This window comes from Corvus moneduloides, chromosome 2, assembly GCF_009650955.1.
Source record: "Corvus moneduloides isolate bCorMon1 chromosome 2, bCorMon1.pri, whole genome shotgun sequence".
Taxonomy (NCBI): domain Eukaryota; kingdom Metazoa; phylum Chordata; class Aves; order Passeriformes; family Corvidae; genus Corvus; species Corvus moneduloides.
In genome coordinates, this window is record NC_045477.1 from 44,901,179 (window position 1) to 44,925,832 (window position 24,654).

The window sequence follows — 24,654 nt, forward strand, 5'->3', positions numbered from 1 at the left end:
TGAGAGGGATTTGTCTTTACAAACAAACTGTGGGTTTGCTGATAGGTAAAGATGGATGCTGAGAGATGAAAGAAGCAATGGAAGGAGCCATAAATTCCATAGGAAAAGAAAAATGGGGGGGGTATACATTAGAAGGGCGTCTGCATTAAGCAATTCGGGAAGCCGGTACCTCTCAAGTACCTCAGCCAATGGGGAAAGAGAGAGGGAAATGCAGTCGGGAAATTAGGATAAATAGGAGGCTGCGCCCTCCAAAAATTTGAGACACCCCAGGGGAATGCCCCATGGCGTCTCCCTTTGTTCGAATTAAGTAACAGGACTCCTCTGTCTCCTTTTTGGACATAAACCTCTGGTGTTTGTGCATTAATTTTCCTGACACCTCCCAAAAGGGCATTTGGGATGTAGTGACGACCCGCTGGGTGACGCCTCCACTGCGTGTCAGCGCCGAATCCTTGCTGTGACACGAAGCCGCTCGTGGGCCCAGCCGGGCAGGCGGTCAGCCCACGGCGGGCTCCACGCCGCCCCGGAAGCCGAGAGCCAGCGCCGGGCCCCGGGGGCGGGGCGGGTCAGCACGAGGGCAGCAGCGGGGAGGGACGGCCCTCGCGCGGGTCCCGCCCCGCGCCTCTCCCGCGGCGCCCCGCCCCTCCGCACTTTGCGTAACCCCGCGGTCACGCCGGCGGGGGCGGGCCGCGCACTGCGTAAACGGCTGCGAGAATCGCCGCCGCGCGCGCCGCGGGCGTAAGCGGCGGGACTTTGCCCCCGCCCCGAGCCCCAGCGCTCCCGTCCCGCCGCCATGGCCACCCCGGGGCCGGCGCGGCTCCTCCGGGCCGCCGCCGCCGCTTCCTCCCGCCGCTGGCTTTTCTCCTCCACCTCGCCGGCAGCGGGGCCGAGGCCGGGCTCCGCTAGCGCCGCCGCTGCCGGGAGGACAGCGCGGCCGTTCAGCCTCTCTGCCCGGGCGGTGCTCAGGTAAGGGGGTCGCAGCCCGGAGGCGCCGGGCGGGCTCCCCGGGGCGGCGGTCCGGAGGAGCCGGACCGTCGGGCCTCGGCGCTGAGGGCAGCCAGCGGCTGTCCGTGGCACGGGCCGCCCGAGCCGGGCTAGCGCGGGGTAACCTTCCCGCGGAGCTCCTGGCTGGTCCCGGCCCCCTCCGCCCCTCACCGCGCCTGCTCTCGCTGTCCCGCCGGCGGCTGCTTGGCGGTGGCGCTCTGGGGGGCCCTTCCCCCGAGCTGTGCCCCGTAGGGCTGTGCTGGGCGAGGCCCCGCACCGGGCGCGGGTGAGGCTCAGGGTCGGTGTGACCTGGAACTCCGTTGAAATGGCTTGTAACGTTACGGACGCTAAACCAGGGCTCCTGATGCTCAGACTGGTTTTCTGAGAGATTGTGACCTTATTAAACTTGCACTTTTTCTTTTTTCCTTTTTTTTTTTTTTTTTTTTTTTTTTTTTTTTTTTTGTTTGGTTTTTTTTTTCCCCCCGTGAAAGTCTGGCTGGGCTTGTGGTAAAAGTACAGCATATATCAGAGAGATCCTCATACTTAAAGTCTCTTCTGCCTTTGGTATAGTTCTTCTGTACTGAAGAGCACTTTTACATCTTTCTTTATGGAACGACTGGGCGTGACACTTAGTGCCATGGTCTAGCTGACATGATCATGTTTGGTAATAGCTTGGACTTGATGATTTCAGAGGTCTTTTCCAACCTAATTGATTCTGTGGTCAGATCTAAATGTGCAGAGCTCCTCCTCTCCTCACCAGTATGTATGAGTAGGTGTTTCAGAATGCTTTACATCTGTGGGCATTAAATATTCTACAGTCCACAGCTGTAGTTTTGATGCTTATTACATGTAGTCACAGACTATATATGCACAGCCTCCTGGCATGTAGTTTGTATATTCAAAGATAGGTCAGAGTCTACAGCTAACTTTAAGTATTTAAAATGCAGAAGTTTTAAAAGCTTGATGTACTTGGTTGCCACAGAAGTTTTCTTGACTTGGAACAGGACCTGCAGTCAGCAGCCCAGGATCAGGGGTCTAGCCTGGCCTGTTTCCACAAGGTTGGGATAATGCCCTCGACATCAAAACTGTCTCAATACTTTGCTTTTAAACTCTGCTGTAGGTGATCTTTGACTTTGTTCCAGCAGATAATTTAATATGGAGAGAGAGACTTTTCTAGCCTAGGACTCCCATATGAGATGAATTTGCTAGTCAGATCTCTTCTCTGAGGGATCCTGCTGGTAATCAGTTGATTTTGAGATCCCTGCTTTGCAGTTTTTAATTAAAAATATAAAGATGTCTTTGTGAAGTATTGACAGGGGTTTTTTTAAAGTTATTAAAATCATTGAAAAAAGAATCCTATAAAGGGAAAGCATTTCCTTATGTAATAGTAATGTAAGACCTGTAATCCCCTCATGTCTTTTACAAACAGGCTGAATACAGAATAGAATCTACTTACATTTGTTTTGCAAGCACACCTGCAAAAAAGCTTATGCAAACAAGTATTTCCAATGTTGTTTATATACTCAGTATCATAACCTGGCTGAGTGAGTTGGAAGAAAAGGAAAATTCTTGTATATTATTGTTTTCTCCATTTATGCATAAGTTACTTTCTCTGGGCATCATATTTGAGACACAGTTCCTGACCTTTATAGAATCAGCCAGTGTTATTCCAGTAAAAAGATACATCATTGTTTACGTGTGTAAAATTAGCTGTATTTGTGTCTAGAGGATGATGACCTCACTGTACTAAACATTACCTGCGGTGATTCCTGTGAGCAGAGGTTTTCAAGGGTTTCAGTGGAGCATCAGGCATTATGTTTTCATTTCCATTTCCTCCTTTCTCTTGCTCCTTTTTTATCTCATATCCTTCCTTTTAATTTCATGGTGAAATGTAGTCATTTCAGATTTCTTTTATACCAGTCTGGTTAGCTGTACAATGTTTTTGGTGCACAGCATAATAATTGCATGCTTTAAAGCTTAGTTCAGATTTATAACCTCTGTTAATTGAGGCCAGTATAATAGTTTAATTCATGGAACTCCTCAGGCAATTAGGGCTGTTGGATTTGCTAGTTATTAAAAGATCTGAGAATAAGAGCTGGTCTCACCATGTGCAATACCAGGCTAAAGTTATGTTTTGTTTGGAGGAATGTAAGAGGTGATTCTTAACTTGGAAGAAATAGCTGAAGATTCAAAGGATAATTTTTTTAAGGGGGAAGAAGTAGCTGTCGAGGTTTTTGCAGTATTTGCTATTATTTGCATGGAAGGGACAACAAACAGCATTTACAGTTTTCTGGTGCTCCTCTGTGCCTTTGCAGTGTGCTCAATTTAGAGTATCCTTGTGAAGCTTGATAAAAAATGCTGATAGTGCTGTGGCAACCATATGAAGATATTGGTTGTATTTTACATCCGGTGAAAAGCATTTTTCTGAGCATGAATTGGGATATTTATGCTTCATGCAGATAACACAATATAAATTGTGTTCTTCCTGATAATCCTGAGGTTATTCATACTTGCACGGACCTGGCACATGTTTTGTGTTAATTGCCTGTGACTAGTTTGCAGCGTGATGGTATTTGGATAGTTGTTTTTCTTGATGCAGACAATGTCTGGGTGGATAAAAACCATGTTATTTGAAATTTATAAAGCCTAAATACTGTTTCATGCAGATGTGATTTTATTTTTTTTAATGGTATCCTCTAGCCATTGAAAAGATTGGCTCAGTGTGTGTTTTGAATGTCTGACTAATCTGATTATTACATACACACACTTCTGAAAGTATTTTCACCACCAAGTAAAGCACTAGTGATTTTTTAAAAAAATATTTTGGCTATGTGAAGAGTGATAGATGGTGGCAATAGCAAAAAAATGGATCTACTGAAAGACTTAAGGAGGCTAGATCTAGCTTTACACAAATAAATTTTAGTTTCAATTATAAATCAGGGTGGATTAGGTCCTTTTGAAAGATTAATTACTGTGTCAGTTTTTAACAAAAGTCAGTGACCTGGTGGTGATACTTCAGTCTGTCCCCTTGCTAAATGCCACACCATGAAACATGCACAGCCACAGTGCAGGTCCACAACTGGCTGAAGCAAATACCAGATTGTCCCTACTGACAAAGGCATCTCACTGCTCTTTTCTTGTTTTTGTTGTGGGCAGTGGCACTTTAGCAATTTTGCTTTCTGGTCCAGTTATGTCTACTTTGGTTTTATGGCTGATTTGCAGCCGGATTAGCAAAAGGAGTTGACTTGTGGTAAAACTGGTGTAAGGATGATGGCAGGGTGATTTGGAGCGGGGATCACTCGAACCCACATTTTTACACTGTAAAGAGATTAAATCAATCTGACCATGAAACCTAGATTGTGTTGTTGCAGTAACGCAGCAATTCTAAATTGGTGTAGATTTCATCTAAGGGTCAAATCTGACCCTGCTGGTTCTAACATCTGGGGGTTATTGACCTGTGAAGTTTGGCTTTCAGCCAGTGCATTCCCACACCGAGTTTATTGCAGGGCATTGTGAGCGCTGGAGAGACAAGGAACAAGGGAGCAGGGGTGGGGCTGTTCTTCTTGTGACACTGTGGTGTTTTATCAGATTCAAGTGTAACCACGGGTGAAGACAGCTTCAAGTGTGTTTTGAAAACTGGGGGGGAGTTGACTTGTCATTTACAAAAGTTCCAGGGACCTAATGGGTGCCCAGACATGTTGCTGTTTGGTTCATGGTACTTGTGATTGCCTAATCTTAGTACTTGCCATGTCTATACCTTGGGCAGAGCATGCCCAGAAATGCAAGTACACGTTGCCTTGTGTCTCCTGTCAGGGTTGTGTTTGTCATGTTGACAGAAATATTTCAGCAAAGGAGAGTGTACTTTGAGCTCTGGAGGGGCTTTTTGAAACAGTTTAAAATTACACCATCAGACGTTTACTTAGACTCTCAGAATGTGAATCTGTACCTTTCCAGATGCAGTCTGAACCCATCAGTTGTAAACTCCCAGAGGAGGTGGTGAATTTTGTACTAGTTTATCTAAGTGGGTTCTTGTTTCCTTGGTTCTGTTGTGGGAGGTGTTAACATGGCAGAGGAGCAAAATGAAAAGCAGAGTGGTTTCTTCAACCCCCAGAGAACGGTTTGCTGGTGGTCCTCAGATATCACAGGTGACTGTGCAACATAAATCACATTCTGTAAAGATACATCTTTAAGATTTCTGAATTTTTTTATAGTACACACTTCAGTTGCATTCTGCAGGTCAGCAAGGTCAACTCTTCACTATCAGTTATAGTTTTAGAATGAATTTATAGTTAATAGTAGCTTGTGGCTGCCTTCTGGAGGGTGGACTGAGGGATGATAGGAAAAGAATTGATCATGACATCATAATGAATCATCATGAAGCACACTGCTGCCAGTGGAACTTAAAAGTTGTGGCAAGGTATGAAGTCTACAGCAACAAATATTTATTGTTCTTGTATAACAAGCTAGGACTCAGATTGCTAAAAACACATCTTCTTTTATAAAAGTTATAAAAGTAATTTGTTCACTGATGTTTCAGCATGGCCACTTTCAAATTTTGCCTTTAATATTCAGATATGCAGGTTAGAGTTTTCCAGGGGGTGACTTGATTTTCAAGTTTGCATATTTTTCTTATGATATTAATCACTCAAGGCCCACAGTTACTAAGAAGAGTATGGGTAGTATGGAGCATGCAGTTCTTAAACATGGATTTCACATGGAAACATAAATTTTTCATTTAGCTTTTTGGTTGTTCAGTTTGTATCTGTCATCTCTTGGCAGATTTCTTCACTGTCCATCCAACAAGTTTTTGTTTTGCTCACTTACTGTAGGAAAGAAAATTGTCTGTTTAAAATTGAATGTGCTGTATTTTATTAGTATATTTAAAGCTTTCCTTTAATTTGGGTGTGAAAATAATATGGAATGCAAAAACATAAGTTTTTTGCATGTTAAAAGCTTTAGTCTTAAGATATTTTTGTGCAGACTTTGAGATTTATTTCTCGTTTGAAAAAAATTGTTTGAAAAGCAAAGAAATATAAAACCTTCTTTCTTTGAAACCCGTGTAAAAACTTTATACTTCACTAGAATTAATATTTACAAGGTGAGCTCCTAAGAGAATCTGTGCGTAAAACCAGGAGAATGCTTTTGGAGTATTTCCATTTGTGGGAGGAGAGAAGAACTAAATTTTGGAATTAATAAAGTAAAATGTCTAAAACTGTAAGCAGAAATAGGAAAGTTTAGAATTTATCCTAAATAATAATGATTAGAACAACAAAAAGTTCGTAAATCCAAAGCCAGAGTTCACAGAAAGGTGGGGAGAGAAACGTTTAAAATAAGCTCCTTTATTTGTTAAAAATACAAATATTGTGCCTAAAATAATTTGATTGTGTTTGGTGAAAGGCAAAACGTCTGGATCCCTTATAGCTTGTAGTGACAAAACACCCTCTAAGGGGTTTTTTTTTTTCTTACTTTTCATGGTTTTTGTTCAATGTACAGCAGTAAATACCTGTACAATACAGCTTTTAAAAGCCAATAACTTAGGTTTCTCTTTCCTTGGAGTTGATAGTAGCAGTATCAACTATTATTTTAGTGGTATGCAATCAATTCTGAAGCACTAAAAATTCTAAAATTCTTTAATTCTATTATGTAATTTTCTTTTTCAGCTCAGAAGATAAAATAACTGTTCATTTCATAAACCGTGATGGTGAGAAATTAACAGCCAAGGGAAAACCTGGGGATTCACTGCTGGATGTTGTTGTTGACAATAATCTAGACATAGATGGTTTTGGTAAGTAGATGCACTGAACATTTTATTGAGTATCTAGAAACTACGTTCCTCATTCATTTAGATTGGAAAAGACCCTTAAGGTCATTGAGTCCAACTGTAAATGAATATTTATACATAAAACCTAGCTGTACTTCATTTGGATTTTCTCCCCTTCTTTTCCTCCTTCAGGTGCATAGAATATTTTGGTTCAAGTTTAAAAAAAATACTTGGGGTATATCCTAGATCTTGGCTTGAGTATTAAAGAGGGGAATGTGAACAGAGGGCTGTCAAAGTGGAGTCTGAAACATGCCACCTGCAGACCTCTTCTGAGCAGAAAGGTTCTGTTCTGGAGGCAACACAAAACTGGTGTATTCCTAACAGTGTCTGGTTACTTCTGTAGTGCCATGCTGTCTCAATTTATTGCCAGGCTTTTTGTAGCATTATATATGTGCTAGAGGAGTGCACAGTGAAAGTAGCAACCAAATCTGTGTCAGTTAGCAGGGAAGAGCAAGAAGTTTAATTCTTATTAAAGAACTGGGGTAAAGGAGACCTTGTGAAATTCTAACTTGGCACGAATTCTGTTTAAAATCAAAATAGGAGGAAATTACAACATCTCCCTATTTCTTCAAACTTTTGCACTTTCCATAGTTAGAACCATAGGACGGTTTGGGTTGGAAGGGACCTTAAAGATTGTTCAGTTTCAAATGCCCCTGCCCATGGGCATCTTCCACTAGCCCTCATTGCTCAAACTGCTAGACCACGTTTCTCAAAGGTATTAGGTAATGGCAATTAAATACCTTGGGAAGGTATTTATGTGAACATGAGCTGAAAACTTAATAGAAATAATGCAGGAAGTGGTAGTACAATTTTCAGAACTGAATGCATAACATGAAGCAATTGGTGAGAGAAAAAAGCATCAGAGTATTGTAGCACAGTTTGAAATTTGATGTGTGTTCTAGTTAAGTGCAAATAAATTTTACTGCTAGTGATAAAATCTTTGATAATAATTAAAATCTTATACTTAATATCTGAGACAGCTCTTAGGTCTCTAGAGTTGGATATATCTGGGGAAGAAGAATTTTCTCTTAAATTTGCAATGCAACTAGCTTTATGTATCACTTATTAATTAATGACTCATTTAGGCTTATGTTTGGTCTGCTTGTATGCTACAGTAAGTGTTCTCTGTGTCAATATCTGCTGTGTTAAAGCATTGTGGTAAAGTGGGAAAAAGCAATGCTGTCAATAAAAAAGCCAAACTGAAAACTTGGAATAACGTAGCAGTCTTTAATTATAACATATGCTAGTCCCATTTTAATAACCACTTGATAATGAAACATTGTACTAGGGCAGAGAAATAATGTAGTAAAAATGTATGTTCTGTGTTCAGGAAAAAAGTAATGAGGGAAAAGTAAAATGTAAATCCTGCTATTTGCTTCTATCACCAGGGGGCATCCCGTGTGCATTAGTGATAATAGAAATATCTTTGTATAAAGGGTTACGTATCTATTGAATGATTTAGCTGCACTTAGTTTGTTTGTTATTGCCAGTTTTACAGTTGTGGAAAGACCTACTACTGTTCAAAGAGCCTGGTCAGTGTTCTTTCCTTTTCCCCCCCTCATCCCTTCCCTTGCTTCCCAAACATTAAGGATGCTTAAACTGCTGATATGACAAATTCTATGTTTGGCACTTCAGTTAAACTGCTTTTTCATGTGTATTTGAAGATGTGATATAATTTAGAAATTAAATGTTCTAGTACAGTGTCATGCTCACTTTGAATACATGCTTTTGATACTGTAGCAGCATGGTGCTTTCTGTGTGGTTCTTGTGGTCTAATGATGAGTTCCACTATTTCTTTTCATAGTAGTGGTTATACATACAACTTTGCTTTCCTTATTTCCATATGATTACAAAGGTGATGTGGTCACAGTATTTTTGCTTCTGCTCTCCCTGGAAATAAGTAAGTAAGTGAAGATTGGCTAATGTGTTGTCTGCTTCTCTTCTATCAATTTAAATCAGAGCCTGAGGTTTGTAATCTCCTTGGTATTTCGCTTTCCCCCCTCTTCTTGAAGTTGTGTATTTCTTTTTCAACACTGTGGAGAACTTGGTGCCAGCCCAATACAGTGTCAGGGACAAATTTGTTAGATTTCTAACTTTTACTGTGCTGTGATGACCTAATTGCTGTAGCAGGTAGGTGGAGTTGGTGCTTGTGCTGCTCAACCCCAGCACTTGTTAGAGCCTTGACTCGTACTGGAACACCTCATAATCTATGTAGGCCATCTCTCTCTAGGCTGACTACCTTTGTTCCTGTGAATTAGTGTTCTGTTGAGTGAGAAGAAATAAGTATAAAATCCCTCCTCTCTCTACTTCTAAGGAATTTTTTGTGCGTAGCAGGTTTCTGCTGTTGAACTTCTAGAGGAAACCTCAAAACCATGGGAAAGAGAGATAAGAAGGATCAGCATAGGAAATAAATGAAGTAGTGTTGATGGACAGCATTGTCGGCTTTTGCATTCTTATAGTAGGAAGCTTTTCTTCCTTTAAATGGTGGAAAGGGGATTAGTTAAGTATTTTAACTAATCGCTTAGCATTTTTTAACTAATTACTTAGCATTTAAGTAAATTTTAATGCTACAGGAACTGTAGAAATACTATTAACAGTTGAATGCAGAGTAGGTATATGAGTGCGGGAATATATGGAACATTAATTTTGCTAATCAACCAAGACTTCTTGTATGAGACAAACACATGTAGGATTTCTTCTGAAATTCAGCTGCAGTTTGAAACTTGGATTTTCTGTTATCTTGATTTATTTTTCTTTAGGTGCATGTGAAGGAACGCTAGCCTGTTCAACTTGTCATTTAATATTTGAAGACCACATATTTGAGAAACTAGATGCAATTACTGATGAAGAGATGGACATGCTGGACCTGGCATATGGCCTCACAGAAACGTAAGGCAACATAACACTTGCCTACATTACTTCCCCAAAGAATGGGAAGAAAGGTTTGCAGATGGGGCAGTCCAATATTCTTGGAGCACCTTAATCAGCTTTTGATAAATAGCTGAATTCTGTTATACAAATGGGACTGCCAAGTTTAAATGTTGTTTATCTGAATTCGTGTTAAAAAGATGCCACTATTGTTTTTGTAACGGAAAAGTGTCAGTTGCCCGTACTTTGTCTTCAGAGAGGTCTGGTGCAGAAATGTTAGAACTAAAGAACGACTGTAAACCTAGTTCCTGCCATGAAAGCTCTGCCGCTGCTGTCCTGTGTGTGAATTTTCTTGTTCTTGTTTCTCTTCCCTTCTGTTTTCTGTCCCTTGTTAGTCTGTAGCTAGTTAATTTATTTTATGAATGTGTTTACATTAGTATTTTAGGTTTTTGGTCAGATCTTCTTTTCACAGAATCACAGAAGGGTTGAGGTTGGAGGGGACCTCTTGAGGTCAACTGTTCCAACCCCCTGCTCAAGCAGGACCACCTAGATCCGATGCCCAGCACCATGTCCAGACAGCTTTTGAGTATCTCCAAGGATGGAGAGTCCACCTTCTCCAGCCTCTCTGGTATTTATGTACATTGCTAAAATCCTTCCTTCAAGCCTTCTCTAGGACAAACAGTGTAGAGATATGTCAGTGTACATACTTGTTATGCTTTGACTCATTTCAGAGGGCTCCTTGTGCACACAAACCAGATTCCCTTTTGGGAGAAAGTGATCCTGAAGTGTGCTCTGACTGCTGATAGAAATTAGGATTACACTAGTGGTACTCTAAAGTAAACCTCTGTTCTGCATCACCCCCACCATCACACATCTTGTAATTAGGGTGTCACATCCTCATCACAGACGCATTCCAGGTGGGCTGTTGCACTTGCTGGTGCACAAGTAGCCTTTATCACAGAACATGCCCTCAGGAACAGTAGGCAGCTGTGCCTTGTGAGGTTTCATAAGCCTCATGTTTCAATGGAACTGCTTGTTGAAGTTTTTGAGAATCTTTCCAATGATGTCAGAGGCTTTATACGTGGTCTGTATAGCATAGAGTTTTTTATGACTCTGCAAAGAAGTACTCTGAATTAACTTGTCTGTCTCCTTATATCAGTAAAGGGAATCCTGTACTCATAATTTCTACATAACAATACACTTTCTCACTTCAGGCAAATCTGAACATTTATGGGAGGTTGTAAAGGCAAAGAAGTCAAGCTATGAGAAACTTGTTGTAGCTTCTTTTGTTTTATCCTTTTTCCTGTCACACAAAAACCCATTTTCACTTTTGAAAAAAACTATATGCCTATTAAGCCTGCCACCTACCACACTAAAGAGTAACTTTTAGGTTCAGGGCCAAAATAATTCCTAAATAGCTCTGGAGGGATATGATATAATAAAAACCTTTTTTCTTTGGCTACCTTTTAAGTAAAGGTTTAAAGCAAGGAGAGTTTGCTGAAGAACTGGGAAACAAGCAAGCCAGAGCTCTCTGTTTAAATGTGTCTATTTTCCTTCTAAGTTCTTCATACCAAATTAAGCTTTAGATCCTCTGAAGGTATTTGGTACTTCTGTTAGGTTTTCCTAGCATCACACATTTTCCCTATGGCCAGGGACCTTCCATATATGTGAGAGGATGACTCTTCTGAAAGACAGAGCTTCAAGTGGCTGGTATTTGCTGCAGGTTACCTGGACTCCTGTGCTGATGTAAATTTGTGTAATGGAGATGCACTTCTATGTTCTGTCATAGGTATAAGCATAACAGCTTATTCTTGTCAGTGACTCTGTATCTGGGAAAATTTCAGCCAGCAACTGCCATGAAAGCTCATGTTTTTTAAAATGAATGATTAATTAGGTTAAAATAAAATTGTTTTGATTAACTGCAGAACAGTAGAAAGTAGTAAGATGGGGGAGTGCAAACCCTGGCAAGTTAAAATAATACTAAAGTAGAAAATAAGCTGAGAAACAGCTTGCAAAAGTAGACAAATATTTTTGTTTCTAACCTATCAGAAACAGGAAACTTTGTCTACAGAGCCAGTGGGTGATGTACAAGGTGCACGTAAAATAGAGCAACATAACATAAAAGTGAAGTTTCTTTTGCATTGTTATTTCTACAAATTTTATGGGCTGCCCATGTACTGGAAGGTTTCTTTGCAGAGGGTGTCCTGGTGTATTTTGTGATCTTCTTTCAAACTGATGTATCCATAGAAGTAGTATCACTGCAGGTAAATAAACTGAGTGGTAACAAATAGTAATGGCTATGTAGCGTTCACCCAGGAGCTCTATTGGCATTCAATATGGCATTTTTGACCTGCTGTATGTAAGGCTTAATTAGTTGCGTTGAAACTGTTTCCACATCAAAGGAATAGGAAGGTGGCAACCCAACTTTTTAAATGAGAGTCAACGTTTTAAAATGAGATTTGGAGCTGAAGAACACTGTTCTGATCCTGTGGGCTGTTGCTTTTCTATACTATCTACTATGGGCAAGGAAAGAATTCAACAGAGCTTTTGTAGAGGGATGAAGCAGATATGGAAATTCTTCATATAAGTCACTGAGATGAAGAAAGATCTTGTAGTTCATGCAGTTTACTTAGGTCTAGAAATCATTTACTAAATTTTGAGTTGCAACAGCATAAGAGCAAAGGCCCTGTAAGGGATAAGTAATTGGTTAAAAAAAACCCCCATATCTTTTAACAAGAAGTATTAAGCTGCCTGGTAAGAGTATGTGGTCATCAGCATGATGTAAAGGTGATGGTGCTAGGTTTTAATTAGTGTGACCATCCTCGTGAAAGACTCAGGAAAACACAGTGAGGAGTAAGGTTTATTTACAGTGATGTGGCAGTATCATTACCTGCCTGTGAAAACACGCACGAGGATTTTGTGCTCTTGAGCAATAGGAAATGACATTTGGAATTAAAAGGCAAATGCAGATAAATGCATATGGAGAGGTGGATAAAAGAGTGGGAACTTCACGTTCTTGAAACAGGCTGTCAGCTAGCTAGTGTCTTGCCAGAGACTGGTGCTACAGAACATTGCCCATCCTTGCTGATGTCTTTAGTATTCTATACTTAAATACTGAGGCATGGACATTGAATTAAAAGTTATCCCAGCAATAAAAGCAGCTTGTGATGTCTGCAGAGTTTTGTTGTGGTACTAAATCTTCTGATTTTAATTGCTCATGTTCAACATCTGGCTTTCTCATGCTGAATGATAGGTCTAAAAATGGAGGATGACATCTGCTCCAGTGCCTTGATTACGTTATCCTTCTCCTTCCTATGTTTCTTGTCTTTTCACTCTTACTTTTCTGGTTTAAGCCCAATTTTGAGTTTTTTAGTGTGAGAACATTGAACCCTGGATGGGGGTGGTTAGGCTTTGCTTTTTCTGAGGCAATGAATCTGAATGAAAGCCTTTATCTCTTCAGAGATGCCAAATGTCCCTTGTGAGATCAAGCATCACTCCCTGCACTGGACTGACCTGTTAGTGACCCACTGAAAAGGGAAGGGTCACCCGTATTCTGCATTCGCAGTGAGCAGGAAGTACTCAGTGTGGAACTTTCCAGTGTGCTGAGCTCTGGTCTGGCTGTAAATCCTGACTATTGCCACACAGATCCTTGTGCTGATGCACATGGTTTGCTCCTGTGCTTGATTAAGGCCCTGCACAAGAGTGGTTGTTCCTGGTTCGTGGTGTTTGGGATGGCTGAGTGTCGGACACATAAGGGGGTAAATGCTGTTAGATTGCTGGTGGACTAGAACTAACAACAATGTCCTGTTTCCCCACAGATCACGTTTAGGCTGCCAAATCTGCTTGAAGAAATCAATGAATGATATGACTGTTCGAGTACCAGAAGCTGTGGCTGATGCTAGACAATCAGTAGATATGAGTAAAAACTCCTAAAAGAAAATATCCTAGGGGTTTTAAAGAAGCTTAATTATTTTTATAACTTATTTTTAAATGTGTAATTAAATATGGAAACTTACATAATTGTGAGTTATTTTATATGACTATCAATATTAGATTAATGCTATTTTAATTTTCTTTATAGAACCTCTTATATTTTTACGCTTAAAATGCAATAATACTTCTTATAAGTAATCATTGGATTATAAACATTAGCAAGTGTATTACAGATTTCATATAACATTATTCTGCCAAAACATTTAATGACATTTAAAAACTGGATCACCTGTACAGGACTTCTCCTAAAACAAACCCTGAGTATTTCTTTCTAGGTGTCACACATGGATGTGTAAGAGAAAAGAACTTGTAGGACTGCACGGGGTCTTTTTGAAGTGTTGCCATTAAAGATGGTGTGCTCAGAGCTAGTTTGGATTCTCAGTAAATATGATACTTCCTCAGCAAATAGTGGATTTTCAGGATAGGAATTTTCCGAATTTTGGAATCTTAATGAGATATGTGGCAAATGTTGTCTTACAAAAATACTGCTAAACCCATGAGTTCTAAGGGCTATGTTACGGTTTAACCCAGCAGGCAGCTAAATGCCACACAGCCGTTCACTTGCACCCACCACTGCCCAACCCCCTTCCAAATGGGAGGGGGGGTAGTCTTGGGGGAAAAAAAAAAAAAGAAATATTCATGTGTTGAGATAAAGACAATTTAATAGGACAGAAACAGAAAGGAAAACAACAGTAATAATGATAAATAAAATACATAAAACAAGTGAGGCACAACGCAGTTGCCCACCACATGATGACTAATGGCCAGCCAGTTTTGGAGCAGTGAACCCCAGCCAACTTTGGCCTCAGTTGGTATTTTGAGCATGACACCATACAGTCTGGGACCTCCCTTTGGTCACTTGGAGTCTGCTGTCCTGCCTCTGTCTCCTCCCAATTCCTTGTGCACCACCAGCTTCCCTCATTGGTGGGGTAGGGTGAGAAGCTGAAAAGGCTTTGACTTAGTTGTTGCTAAGCTGTGTTTACACTGTAACACCAGTGTGTTATCAACATTATTCTGATTCTAAATCCAAAACAGCACTGCACCAGCTGCTGGGAAGAAAATTAGCTCTCTCCCAGGTGAAACCAGGACAGGCTGATGCAGGATCTTGGTACCTGCAGCTTAACAATGGCCCAAATCAGGTATTGGTAAACCTCAACAGTATGTACATTTAACTACACCACAAATACTGGAATAGACAGGGCTTAGAAGAGTGAATCCTTGGAGCTGTGTAATGGGAAAACATAGCAACTGGATTTACAGTTTACCCATCACAAACTCTTACTGTACTCTGGAGATGGCTGAGTTGGGATTGAACAGGGCCGTGTTTGTCAAAATCAGATTTGTTCTGAAATCTTTATCCTTTTTTAGTTGTGAGCTTGTGCAGGAGGCAGTCTGATGTTAGGTAGGGTGTTCAGCTTGAAGAGATTGCCAGATTCTGGGCTTTGCTCTCAGGATCATTTTAGTAATGGTTGATGTGAAATGACCAAGTATATTTGTTTCATAAAAATGGCCTAGGTTCCTCAGAAGGTATAGGGAAACCCCTGCGGTGAGATGGTGTCTGGATTGATGATGAAGAGCTTTCAGTTCAATATTGTTTTAGTCTTCCCAAAGTAGCCCAAATAAAATAATGTTTCTAAGACCATTACTCTCTCCAACTTTACATAAATACTTATATGAACTGGTTATCACCAGTAGTTGTTACCTTCTGATTTTTTGGGCATTTTTATATATATATATATATATAAACTATGTTTGTTTACATTTGAATGATCTAATGAATTCATTAGTGCTTTGTTTGAACTGGCAACAATGACATCTGGACATCTTTTCTTGCATTATTATATGTATGGGATGGGAGAAAAATTATTTTTCCAGTGTCAAATATTGGGATTATCTTGAGCTTTATAAAGAGGAAAAAAAAAAAGTCCTTCTTTGTTGTAAGAATTAGTATATTCTAGAACTGTATTGAAAATAGATGTGGGTCAGATTCTTTTATTTCCTGAGTTACCTCATTTCCTTCTGAGTTACCCTTCAGCTTTGCCCTAATGCAAGATATACTAATTGTGGTCTGCTCAAAACTTAATCGTGAAGGGGTTTCAGAATACACTTCTGATGTCATCTGATTCAAACTAAGACTTCAGAATTAAAGTTTTCAGGCTTTATGAAGGGCATAGAGTAGAAGGTCAGGGAGAAGGGTGGACATAAATTGACGAAATGTTCTGAAGATGCTGCTGTCTTCCTCTTCTGCTGCTGTGACTCTAACCATGACTTAGAGGTTGCCTTCACACAGATATTAAGGTAAATCTCACTTTGTATTGCCTTTGTCCTGAGCTCATTTATATACAGTTATTACTATTAAATCTTGAGGGTTTGGGTTTTTGTACATGAGACAGCTCATCAGCTTCTAAGAGAGGGAACTTGGGTCATAACCAGATGTGCTGTGCGTTCGTACATCAGAAAGAAATCTGAGGTTTCAGTATAGCTGTGAGGTTTAGGGGTAGATGTTGATTATTTATTGAGTTTTGGGGTCTTCTTGGGTTTTGTTTTGGGTTTATGGTTTTTTTTTTCATTGGGTTATTTGGGGTTTTTTTTTCATACAGCACCAGGTACTTCTAGTGGGAATCTTGAAGTGCTTAACACTGTGTTAAACAAATGTGAAACAGCTCCCAAGTGAGTTTTCTTTCTAAGCCAAGGTTGTTTTGTTGTGCGTTTCCTGTGACAGCTTCTCATTACAAAGACTTTGACTCTCCTATAGTGTGCCTGTGGAATGAATTACTCAGCACAGCAAGGCAAAAAAGGACACTTCGAAGTTCATTTTGAATTCTAGAGGTATCCCATATTGCATGCAAATGGAAATCTCAGAACACAAAGGAACTGACTTGTAGTCCCCAAAATTCACAGCTCAGAGATAATAGTTTATTGTCAAAATGATTTGCAAATAAATCTTATTTTTAACCTCTTTCTGACACCTCTTGTTTTATGGATTTTTCCTTCCTTCTTCTCCAAGCTATTGGATGTATTTCTGGGTGAAAAATGGAACTTACCCATTAAAGGTGCACGTTTAAGTGTAAGTATGAATTCTTGTGCAGTGACACACAATTATAGTATCAGTATTAGTTGAATACATACTTACTTCCCTGTCCAAATAAAAATTACAGGTAATTTGCTTTCTAAAACCATTCCTTGCTCTGCTAAAAGATGGGGTGAGTGGGTTTCTTCTCTCTCTCTCCCCTCAAAAATGAGGAGCAAATCAAAACTGACGTTGTTTCCTTTGTGTCGCAAACTAAACTTTAGAAGCATACTCAAAGTCTGGGGCTGGTACAGACTTTTTACTTCACAAGCATTGGGGGAGTGGTGGGTTACACTTGTCTTCTGTTGCTTGTGGGTAAAAAGGTCCTTTGGATTGGGTTGTTTGTGAACAAGGCCAAAAACATCCCTCTGCCTTTTCAAGAGTGGAGAGGAGCTTGTCTGTGGCTCTAGACTGTGTCCCTTCCCTCCACCCCTTCAAACTGCAGTCAGGCCCAAGCCCGCAGTCCCACCTGTGTGATATTTGGGTGTTTGTGTGGTGTCTGAAGGGGAAAAAAGGGTGTGCCTCGCATTTTCACACCACCCCATCTTGCTATGTCAGGAGAAGTTCCCATTATCTGGACTGCAAGCTGTCGTGAGAGAGAGAAAAAAGGCAAGTTCTGTAGGCAGTTGGTGGCTTCTCAGACAAAAACTAAATCTTGAAATTTCATTATTTTTTGCTATGGGGTTCCAAAAGATTTAACACAGCCATGTCCAAACCTAATTCACATCCCAGTTGGAGGCAGGTTGAAAAGGCCATGTCCGAAAAAGCTGCAGTGACAAGGCAGTGCTTGTCCTGCTTGCAGGTCCAGGCTAGAGTGGAGAGGAGATTTCCTACAGCCTGTATTTTGCCCTTGCAAGGGACAATGTAGTATACAAAAATAGGGTATACAAAAAAATCCTTACTCCTCGGGAGAAAAAAGGAGAAATAATTCTTTAAAGGAGGAGAAGAGATGCTCAAGCTGAGTCACTGAGTTACCAAGTAGTAGAAAACATTGGGAAGAGTGCAGCTGCTTGAGCTGATTTCTCCTCAAGTGCTCTGAAAAGATGAAAGAGTAGGAATTTCCTGCATTGTGGCAGGGGCTGTGGCTGTGTAGGTCCATGTGCTGCTGTGGCCTCCAGTGCCTTGGTGCTTTCTCTCCCAGTTGTGCTGCCAGGAGAGTGACAAGGGGCACAGCCCATCCATAAACAGGCATTAAAAGTGTAAATGATGGCATGAAAAGTAACCCTGAGATTTACTTTCTAATCTACTGGCCACCACTTACTTTTTATGGAGTTAACCCGGGGTTTTTGATGTGAAGTAGTCCAGATTTCAAAATGTCTTTAAAAGAGTAATTTCTCGCCAGCAGTGGTTTAGTATTTGCAGCTTCAACTCTTCATCAAAAAGCTGTTGGTTTATTGTGCTTGGCCAAGCGTCTCTGCGGCTGCCCTTCAGAGTTCTGGAAGTTCCCTTGATCCCAGGAAAAGGTTTTTCCATGCATTCACACTGCCCCTGTGCTTCTCTGTGTCAGGTTACCTCTGTCCAGCCGGCATCATGTTCCCTGCGCCTACCCACCTCCACAGCGCGGTGCCTCGTCCCCCGAGCCGGCACTAGGGCGCGTCCCTCGCATCTGCGAGAGATGAGAGAGGATAAAACGGGTTTGGAACAGGCTTGGTGCGACCTTTCTTGGGTCCGCTCAGGTACAGCGCAGCTGTCCCGCTTCTGCCTCTTTCCGAGTGCGCGTGTTCCCGACATTCCCCCGGCTGGTGCTGACCCCAGGTGGTAAATCCGTGCAGCACAGCGCTACAGGAATTAAAACCTGCGCGTGGGAGCGCCCCGCTCAGGCACCGCGCTGCCGGGAGCCGCTCGCTGTGCGGCCGCCTCGGGCGGCCCTGGCGGGGAAGGGAGCGCAAAGCGCTGTTGCTGCCGCGGCGGCAAGGCTGGGCGTGTGCGCCCGGACACACAGATGCACGGACACACAGCCAGCGCGCACACGCCGACGGAACGCGCCGCCAGCCATCTGCCGCGTGAGCCCCAGCCCCGCAGGCACCAACACCTTCGGCTGTGAGCTGCTGGGGAGCTCCTCCCCGTGACAGTCCTGGGAGCAGGCCCGCCAGGGGCTCAGCCGGCTCTGGTGGGGCCATGGGGGGGTTCCCCTGCCTGCCCCGCTGCGTCTGCTCCCGCGTCGTGGTGGCAGTGATCCGCCAGTCACGTAACCTAACACTATTCAGCGTGGGACATTCGTGCTCCTGCCTTCTCCAGCACTGCGGCAGGCAGGAGGGCATGGATTACACATGGGAAGTGGTAGCAACCGGGGACGCTGCTGCCGTGTTAAGTAACCTCTTCCAGATACTCCAGGGAAGTCTGCAAGCCCCTGTGGCAGCTGTACCTGCTTGCAGCTATGGCTGAATTGGTTTTCCTCCCGCTGGCAGCAAACTGCCACTGGCAGCTGGTCGTCTGAAATCTCTGGATTTGGAGAAGTCTGCCATCTCACTGAAGGAAATACCAGGCCATAGACGGCATTCCTCCTTCAGGATGTGTTTGATCAAAAATCTCTCCTTAAGGATCCAGTTTTGGATCAAACAAATATCCGGATAAGTTGGATGTTTTTTCTCCATCCAAGTGCATCTGAGTAGACTTAGGGGCAGGTTAGCAGCTCATTTTCGTTTTACCCTTCTTCGAGGAACAGCCCTGCTTTGCATGGGTAAGCCAGCACCAGCTTTTGATATGGTGAGTGCTCACAGGCTTTACTGGGAATGGCTTGGAACAATGGCATTCCCTTCCTAGAAAACTCTGACTGGAAGGGAGAAAGAGAGGGAGAGGGGACACAAGATCACAGTGATGCAGCTGCAGCTTCTCGGATCCAGGACATACCCCACCCAGGGAGGAAGCAACGGGTTTTGGCTGCAGATTAAGGGAGAAGGTGTCACCTCAGAGGAATGTTTAACAATAGATGATAATAGCTGTAAAAGAAAACAAATGGTGTCACAGAGACAAGGAACGTGGTAGCTCAGAGTGATAGGGAAGCTCGTTCAGGCTGTGGTTCAATTCCAGGGACTGATGACTGTCAGGAGGGAGCACAGCAGGGGATGGCTGGAGCAGGAGAGTCTCTACTTCAGATTTCAGCACTTTTCGGTTTTTTCTTCCAGCCTAATTGAGTTGTTATGATCATCACAGCCTTTGGATTTTCATGGGAAAATCAGGAAAAACATGTTCTGTCCTGGCATGGAGAAATAAAAACAATCAATGTCCCTTGTCTTGAAGTTTCCTGCCCCTCTGGGGCTGTCCTTCAAGGAGAAGGGCAGCACAGGAGTCTCTGAGGCAGAGGTCTAGGAAGCACAGCAGAGCTGCCCTGAGGGTGAATGTTGTCCTGGCAGGAAAGCTCAGCAGACTGGGATCTCCCTCTGCTGAGTGATGTATACAGAGAGTGTACTTCCAACTTGAACAGCCTGTATCTGAGCATTGAACGAGAGCTTCACATTAAAAACTATCTTAATTAAATACCTCATCACTGGTCTTTATTCTCTACTATTTTGCCTTTTATCAAGTATTTGGTTAAAAAGGTCAGGAAAGACCTAGCTTCTGAGTTGGCTGTTATAGTACTTACTTTTGGAGGCAAAAATTCCTAAAGGGGGGACAGGACATCAGAGACCTTTACAGCAGCACACAGAAATGAAGGGAGAAAGCCAATTACTGGGGAATGGGAGTTAATTCTTATAATAAAAGTACAGAGTAACCACCAGGTATTTGCTATGGTATTTCACTGCTTATGTAACTGGCTAATCAGTGCTGCCAGCACTGGGCTGCTCCTGGGTTACCATAAAGCCACCATATATAATACCTTTAAATCCATTTCTACTTCCTTCCAGCTGAAGAGCCTCCATAATGGCTCTAGATCATGGGAAATTTGAAACATCAACATTCCCCTGAGGGTCAAGTGCCAGAAATTCTTACTCTCTGGCAAAATAATTTCCCCCAATATTTTTGCCAGTGAGTGAAAAATAAGCTCAGAGCCTGAAGTGAGCTTAACTGCAAGTGTAACCTGTGCAAGTGCAACTGACCCAGGACCTGACTGATGCAGACACAGGCAGCAGTTCGTGTTTTCTGCAATTAGATGATGTTTACCATACCAATATGAATTTTTTAGCTCCTTCAAATCTGGAGTGCACTCAAAAATACACGGGAAGGTCCTTTTGCTGTAAACCCGTGGTCACCTTCAAGCCTGGATGGAGACCCATGTTATTTAAGGATTTCATTCCTGCCAGAAAATTTGGGTGGATGCTGCTCTGACAGCAGGTCTGAATCTGTAAACACTTGACCCAAATCCATGGAGGAAAGAAAAAGACCCTTTGCCAATCCTTGTCACTTGCTCCTCATCTCTCCAAAATAAACAGGCTGGTATGTTTTGGTTTAGCAAAAATGTTTAAGCAAATTGCATTTGACACAAGTCACAGTACTGTTTCAAAAGTGCAAACCACAATATTCCTTCCAGAGCACACTGAATATTTGGAAATAAAAGCAAACCACTTGGCCAGGCCCCACTGGTGCATGCACTGAGCTCCCAGCCCTCTCTGCTGTTACTTCCTATGCTGCTTCTGCAGGAGAGCCCCTGATTTATTGACTGTTTGCCTCCCACTCCATTGACTGCAGCTTCTCATGACTTCCACTCACTCAGTGGGTTCATTTGTTAGGTTTTTCTTCTGCTCAGTTTATGTCCTTTTTATGGTGTTCCTTTGTCAGAGAGACATCAGATATGCTGCAAAAATTTTCTTTATACCACACAAGTCAACATTCACGTTGAAAGCAAGCTCTGCTCATTTCAGTACTAATGAAATTCTTCCGCTTTCTCTTACTTTCCAAGTAAGAGGACCGTGATGCTTGGAATCGCAGTGGGGTAAACTGCTGGTAGAAACACAAGCTCTCCAGGAGCTACCAGAGTAAATAGGAAAGTGGAGCAGGAGCAGCTCCTGGCTCCAGTGCCACATCACTGGCTGTGGCCCCTCTTCCATGCCCAGGAGCTGCAGGTGAACCCAGGGCTTCACCCCGCACGACGCTAACACGCAGCTCGGTGGCCATGGAGGAGCTGCCCAACTGAATTTGTGGAGCAGACACTCCCAGAGCCATGCAAAGCCAGAAAACCTCAGGTGTCTGCTGCGTGGATTTTGCCAAAGCTCTTGTTGCAAAGTGCTGGAGCTGCGTTGGGTGGCTGAGCAGAGAGCAGGAGACAATTTAACTGGTGACTGCACACAAACCTCGCATCTGAACAGCTCCACCTGGCACTGCGGCCTCCGTACGCTGCCTCCGCCAGGCACGGCTCTCCCTTCTAGTGCTGCTGACTTGGATGTGCTCCTTAGAAACATTACCATCATTTCTTCTGAAAAGGTGAAGCAGCAGAAGCCTGGGACCTGCTTCTGCTTTTTCTCCCAAGTTATCCATGGCTCTGAGGCCATCTGTAATGTCAAAGTGCTCTTTTCCTAATTTCATAACCTTGGTATTAGGGCTTTTGAAAAAAATCCCCCATTCCTGACAACTTCTCCAGGTCCTGGCTGGGAGATTTTTTACTTCCAAACTGAATTTCAGGCTACAATATTGTCACAATTACCATTTTAATTTTCTTGTGGAAAATGTGAAATAAACTGCTGATTTTTTTAAATTATTTTTTTCTTGAAAAACAAAGTGTGAAATCTGAATATTTTTCCTTTTGTATTGCTCTTTACACATGCTCTTCAGTGAAGCAGTTAATTTAAAATGCATGTGCAGAAAATCACTTCTGGTTGGCACATGATACCATTTAATTCTGGTAAATATTTTCCAAGTCTGGTAAATACTGAAATTATCTCTCTATAGCACAGGATCTAAAAGGTCTTTTCTAACATTGCATTATATTTCAAAATGATAGACAGAAGGCTATAAACCCCAGATATCTGCCTGGGGAGTCACCCAATCTCAGAACTGTTAGGGTTAGAAGGAACATTCAGGGATCACCTATTTCAGCCCTCAGTGCATTTGATTAGGCAGCTACATAAACTCTGTGCACCTGGTAAGTTTGTGGCATAAAATTTCTAGTGCATCTGATAAGTTTGTTGCTGAACTTGTTCTGATTTTTGAGGAAATTGATGGTACTGAAATTTGGTGTGTGACTTTATTGGTTTAATATGTTAAATAATTCATGGTACATTATAAACCATTTGTTCTTAACAATTTTTTTTCACTCAAGTATGATACCAGGAGTATTGCCCACACAAGACATTTTCTCAATGGCCTATAAAAGCAGCTTTACTGCTGTTTTTCATAAATCTAAATCCCAGGAACAAGGATTCAGTTGAAGTTCAAAGGTTTTTCTTAGTGTAGATCTTCTGGTGTGACATATGTGAACCCAATGTGTCCTACTCTGGCATGAACTGAGTAACCACCATGGGGATAAGTGGGTTTAGAAGGCAAAACTGTTCTCCTAGCAAAAGAAAAAAATCCAGAGAAAGCTCTTCAGAGATGAAGGCTGAGAAGGAAAAATAATAACTGTTAGGAAACCACTCAGTTAGAAAAATAGCCAAGTTCATGGAGTCCATAATATTTAGTATCTGAAATAATCATGAATTTCTCTTTGAAGTTTTACCTTTTGAAAGTGGATGGATCCCTTCAGAATCAGAAGCTGAGAGCCAGAAGTGGAGTGCTGTGAACGCACATCTCTTGTGGGTTACTGCATTCTTCTGGCTCTTTAGCAGCTCTCCCAGTTAGTCAGGTTTGGTGAGTAATGGTCATTTAGTTTTTACCCAAAGAGTTTCCATAAAAGCATTTTGATTGAACATGACCCATGGCTTTTGGTGCTGTACGTGCTTCAGCAAGATCTGCCTCCATTAGGCTCTTGTTTGAGATCGGGATGGGTGGGGCGTGCCTGGAGGGCCACAGAGGTTGTAGGTAAAAAAAAAACAATGTAGGTCTAAGAAAAGTTATTTTTAGGTATGATCTTCCAACTAGGTTGTAATTAGTCAACGTTTTTCAACATATACCCAGAAGGAGGAGAAATCTTTATGATCTTGGGAGAAATCTTTATGATCTTTTTGTTTTCCCATCAGTCTGTACAGAGAATGTAAATACTCAGATGCTATCATTTGTCTTAAGAAATTAAGGAAATTAGAGTGGGAGGGTTAGAGACATTTTTAGTGGGAGGGTTAGAGACCCCTGGCTCTGCATCCAAGGATTTTTTTTTGTGATTCATCATGGGTAAGGAACTTCCATGCTGTGCCTCAGAAGGTGCAAACCCTTAGGTCCGTTTCCCACTGCTGAAGGGTTGACTTTTAATCTCTCCATTTGTGGGTCTTGGGCTGTTTTAGTATGAAGGGAGTTTGATATGGTGCACCTCTGCTCCCAGGGCTGTGTGCCCACTCCCTGCCTGCACTGCCCTGCCTCATTGGCCCCTTGTGGGGAGCCTGTGTCTCAGGGGCAGTGCCAGGGCACAATGACAGCCCTGTCACCACCAAGGCACTTCTGTCTGGCCAAGCCCGTAATAGGAACATAGGATAAGGGGTGATCTGAGGAGCCTTTATGGTTCATTTCTTTCCCCATGATCTGTGGAGGCAGGGGTTTTTGGGGTTTTTTAAATTGTTTGGGGGGGTTTGATGAAGGTTGACAGTCATCTTAGGTCAAGCCCAGTGCTTCATGACAGTTCTTTCTGCTCACTGGGTGTTTGCTGTGTGTGGTTTAGGGTCTATATTTGATAGAGCTCTATGCTCAAAATATTTGCTAAATCCAGTTTTGTCAAGAACTATGCAACCAAATGGCTTCATGCATCCTCTCTACCTAATCTTTGTTGTTCAAATGGAATTTGAAGCCCAAATTGACTCATAACCTCTTATTTTTTACCGTATGCATGTTCAATTGATCTCTGGGTTGAGTGTGTGTGTGCTGCTTTCTTGCTTTTCAGGTTAGGACAGTCCACAGCAGAGTG

General features: G+C 42.2%; 1 protein-coding gene across 1 annotated transcript; it reads left to right on the top strand.

The window, feature by feature from the left end:
- The first annotated feature begins 752 nt into the window (after positions 1-752).
- FDX1 (ferredoxin 1) lies at positions 753-16,631 on the top strand. The gene is made up of 4 exons (XM_032099340.1): positions 753-963; positions 6,642-6,766; positions 9,562-9,691; positions 13,489-16,631. The coding sequence occupies exons 1-4, from the start codon at positions 791-793 to the stop codon at positions 13,601-13,603; spliced, it is 543 nt and encodes a 180-aa protein (XP_031955231.1). The 5' UTR covers positions 753-790; the 3' UTR covers positions 13,604-16,631.
- Positions 16,632-24,654: the final 8,023 nt, after the last annotated feature.

Bases quoted from the DNA above. Each gene is read 5' to 3' on its own strand.
- FDX1 (XM_032099340.1), top strand. From the start codon at position 791: ATGGCCACCCCGGGGCCGGCGCGGCTCCTCCGGGCCGCCGCCGCCGCT. The intron at 6,767-9,561 runs GTAAGTAGATGC...ATTTTTCTTTAG, and splicing joins TCTAGACATAGATGGTTTTG to GTGCATGTGAAGGAACGCTA. The intron at 9,692-13,488 runs GTAAGGCAACAT...GTTTCCCCACAG, and splicing joins GCATATGGCCTCACAGAAAC to ATCACGTTTAGGCTGCCAAA.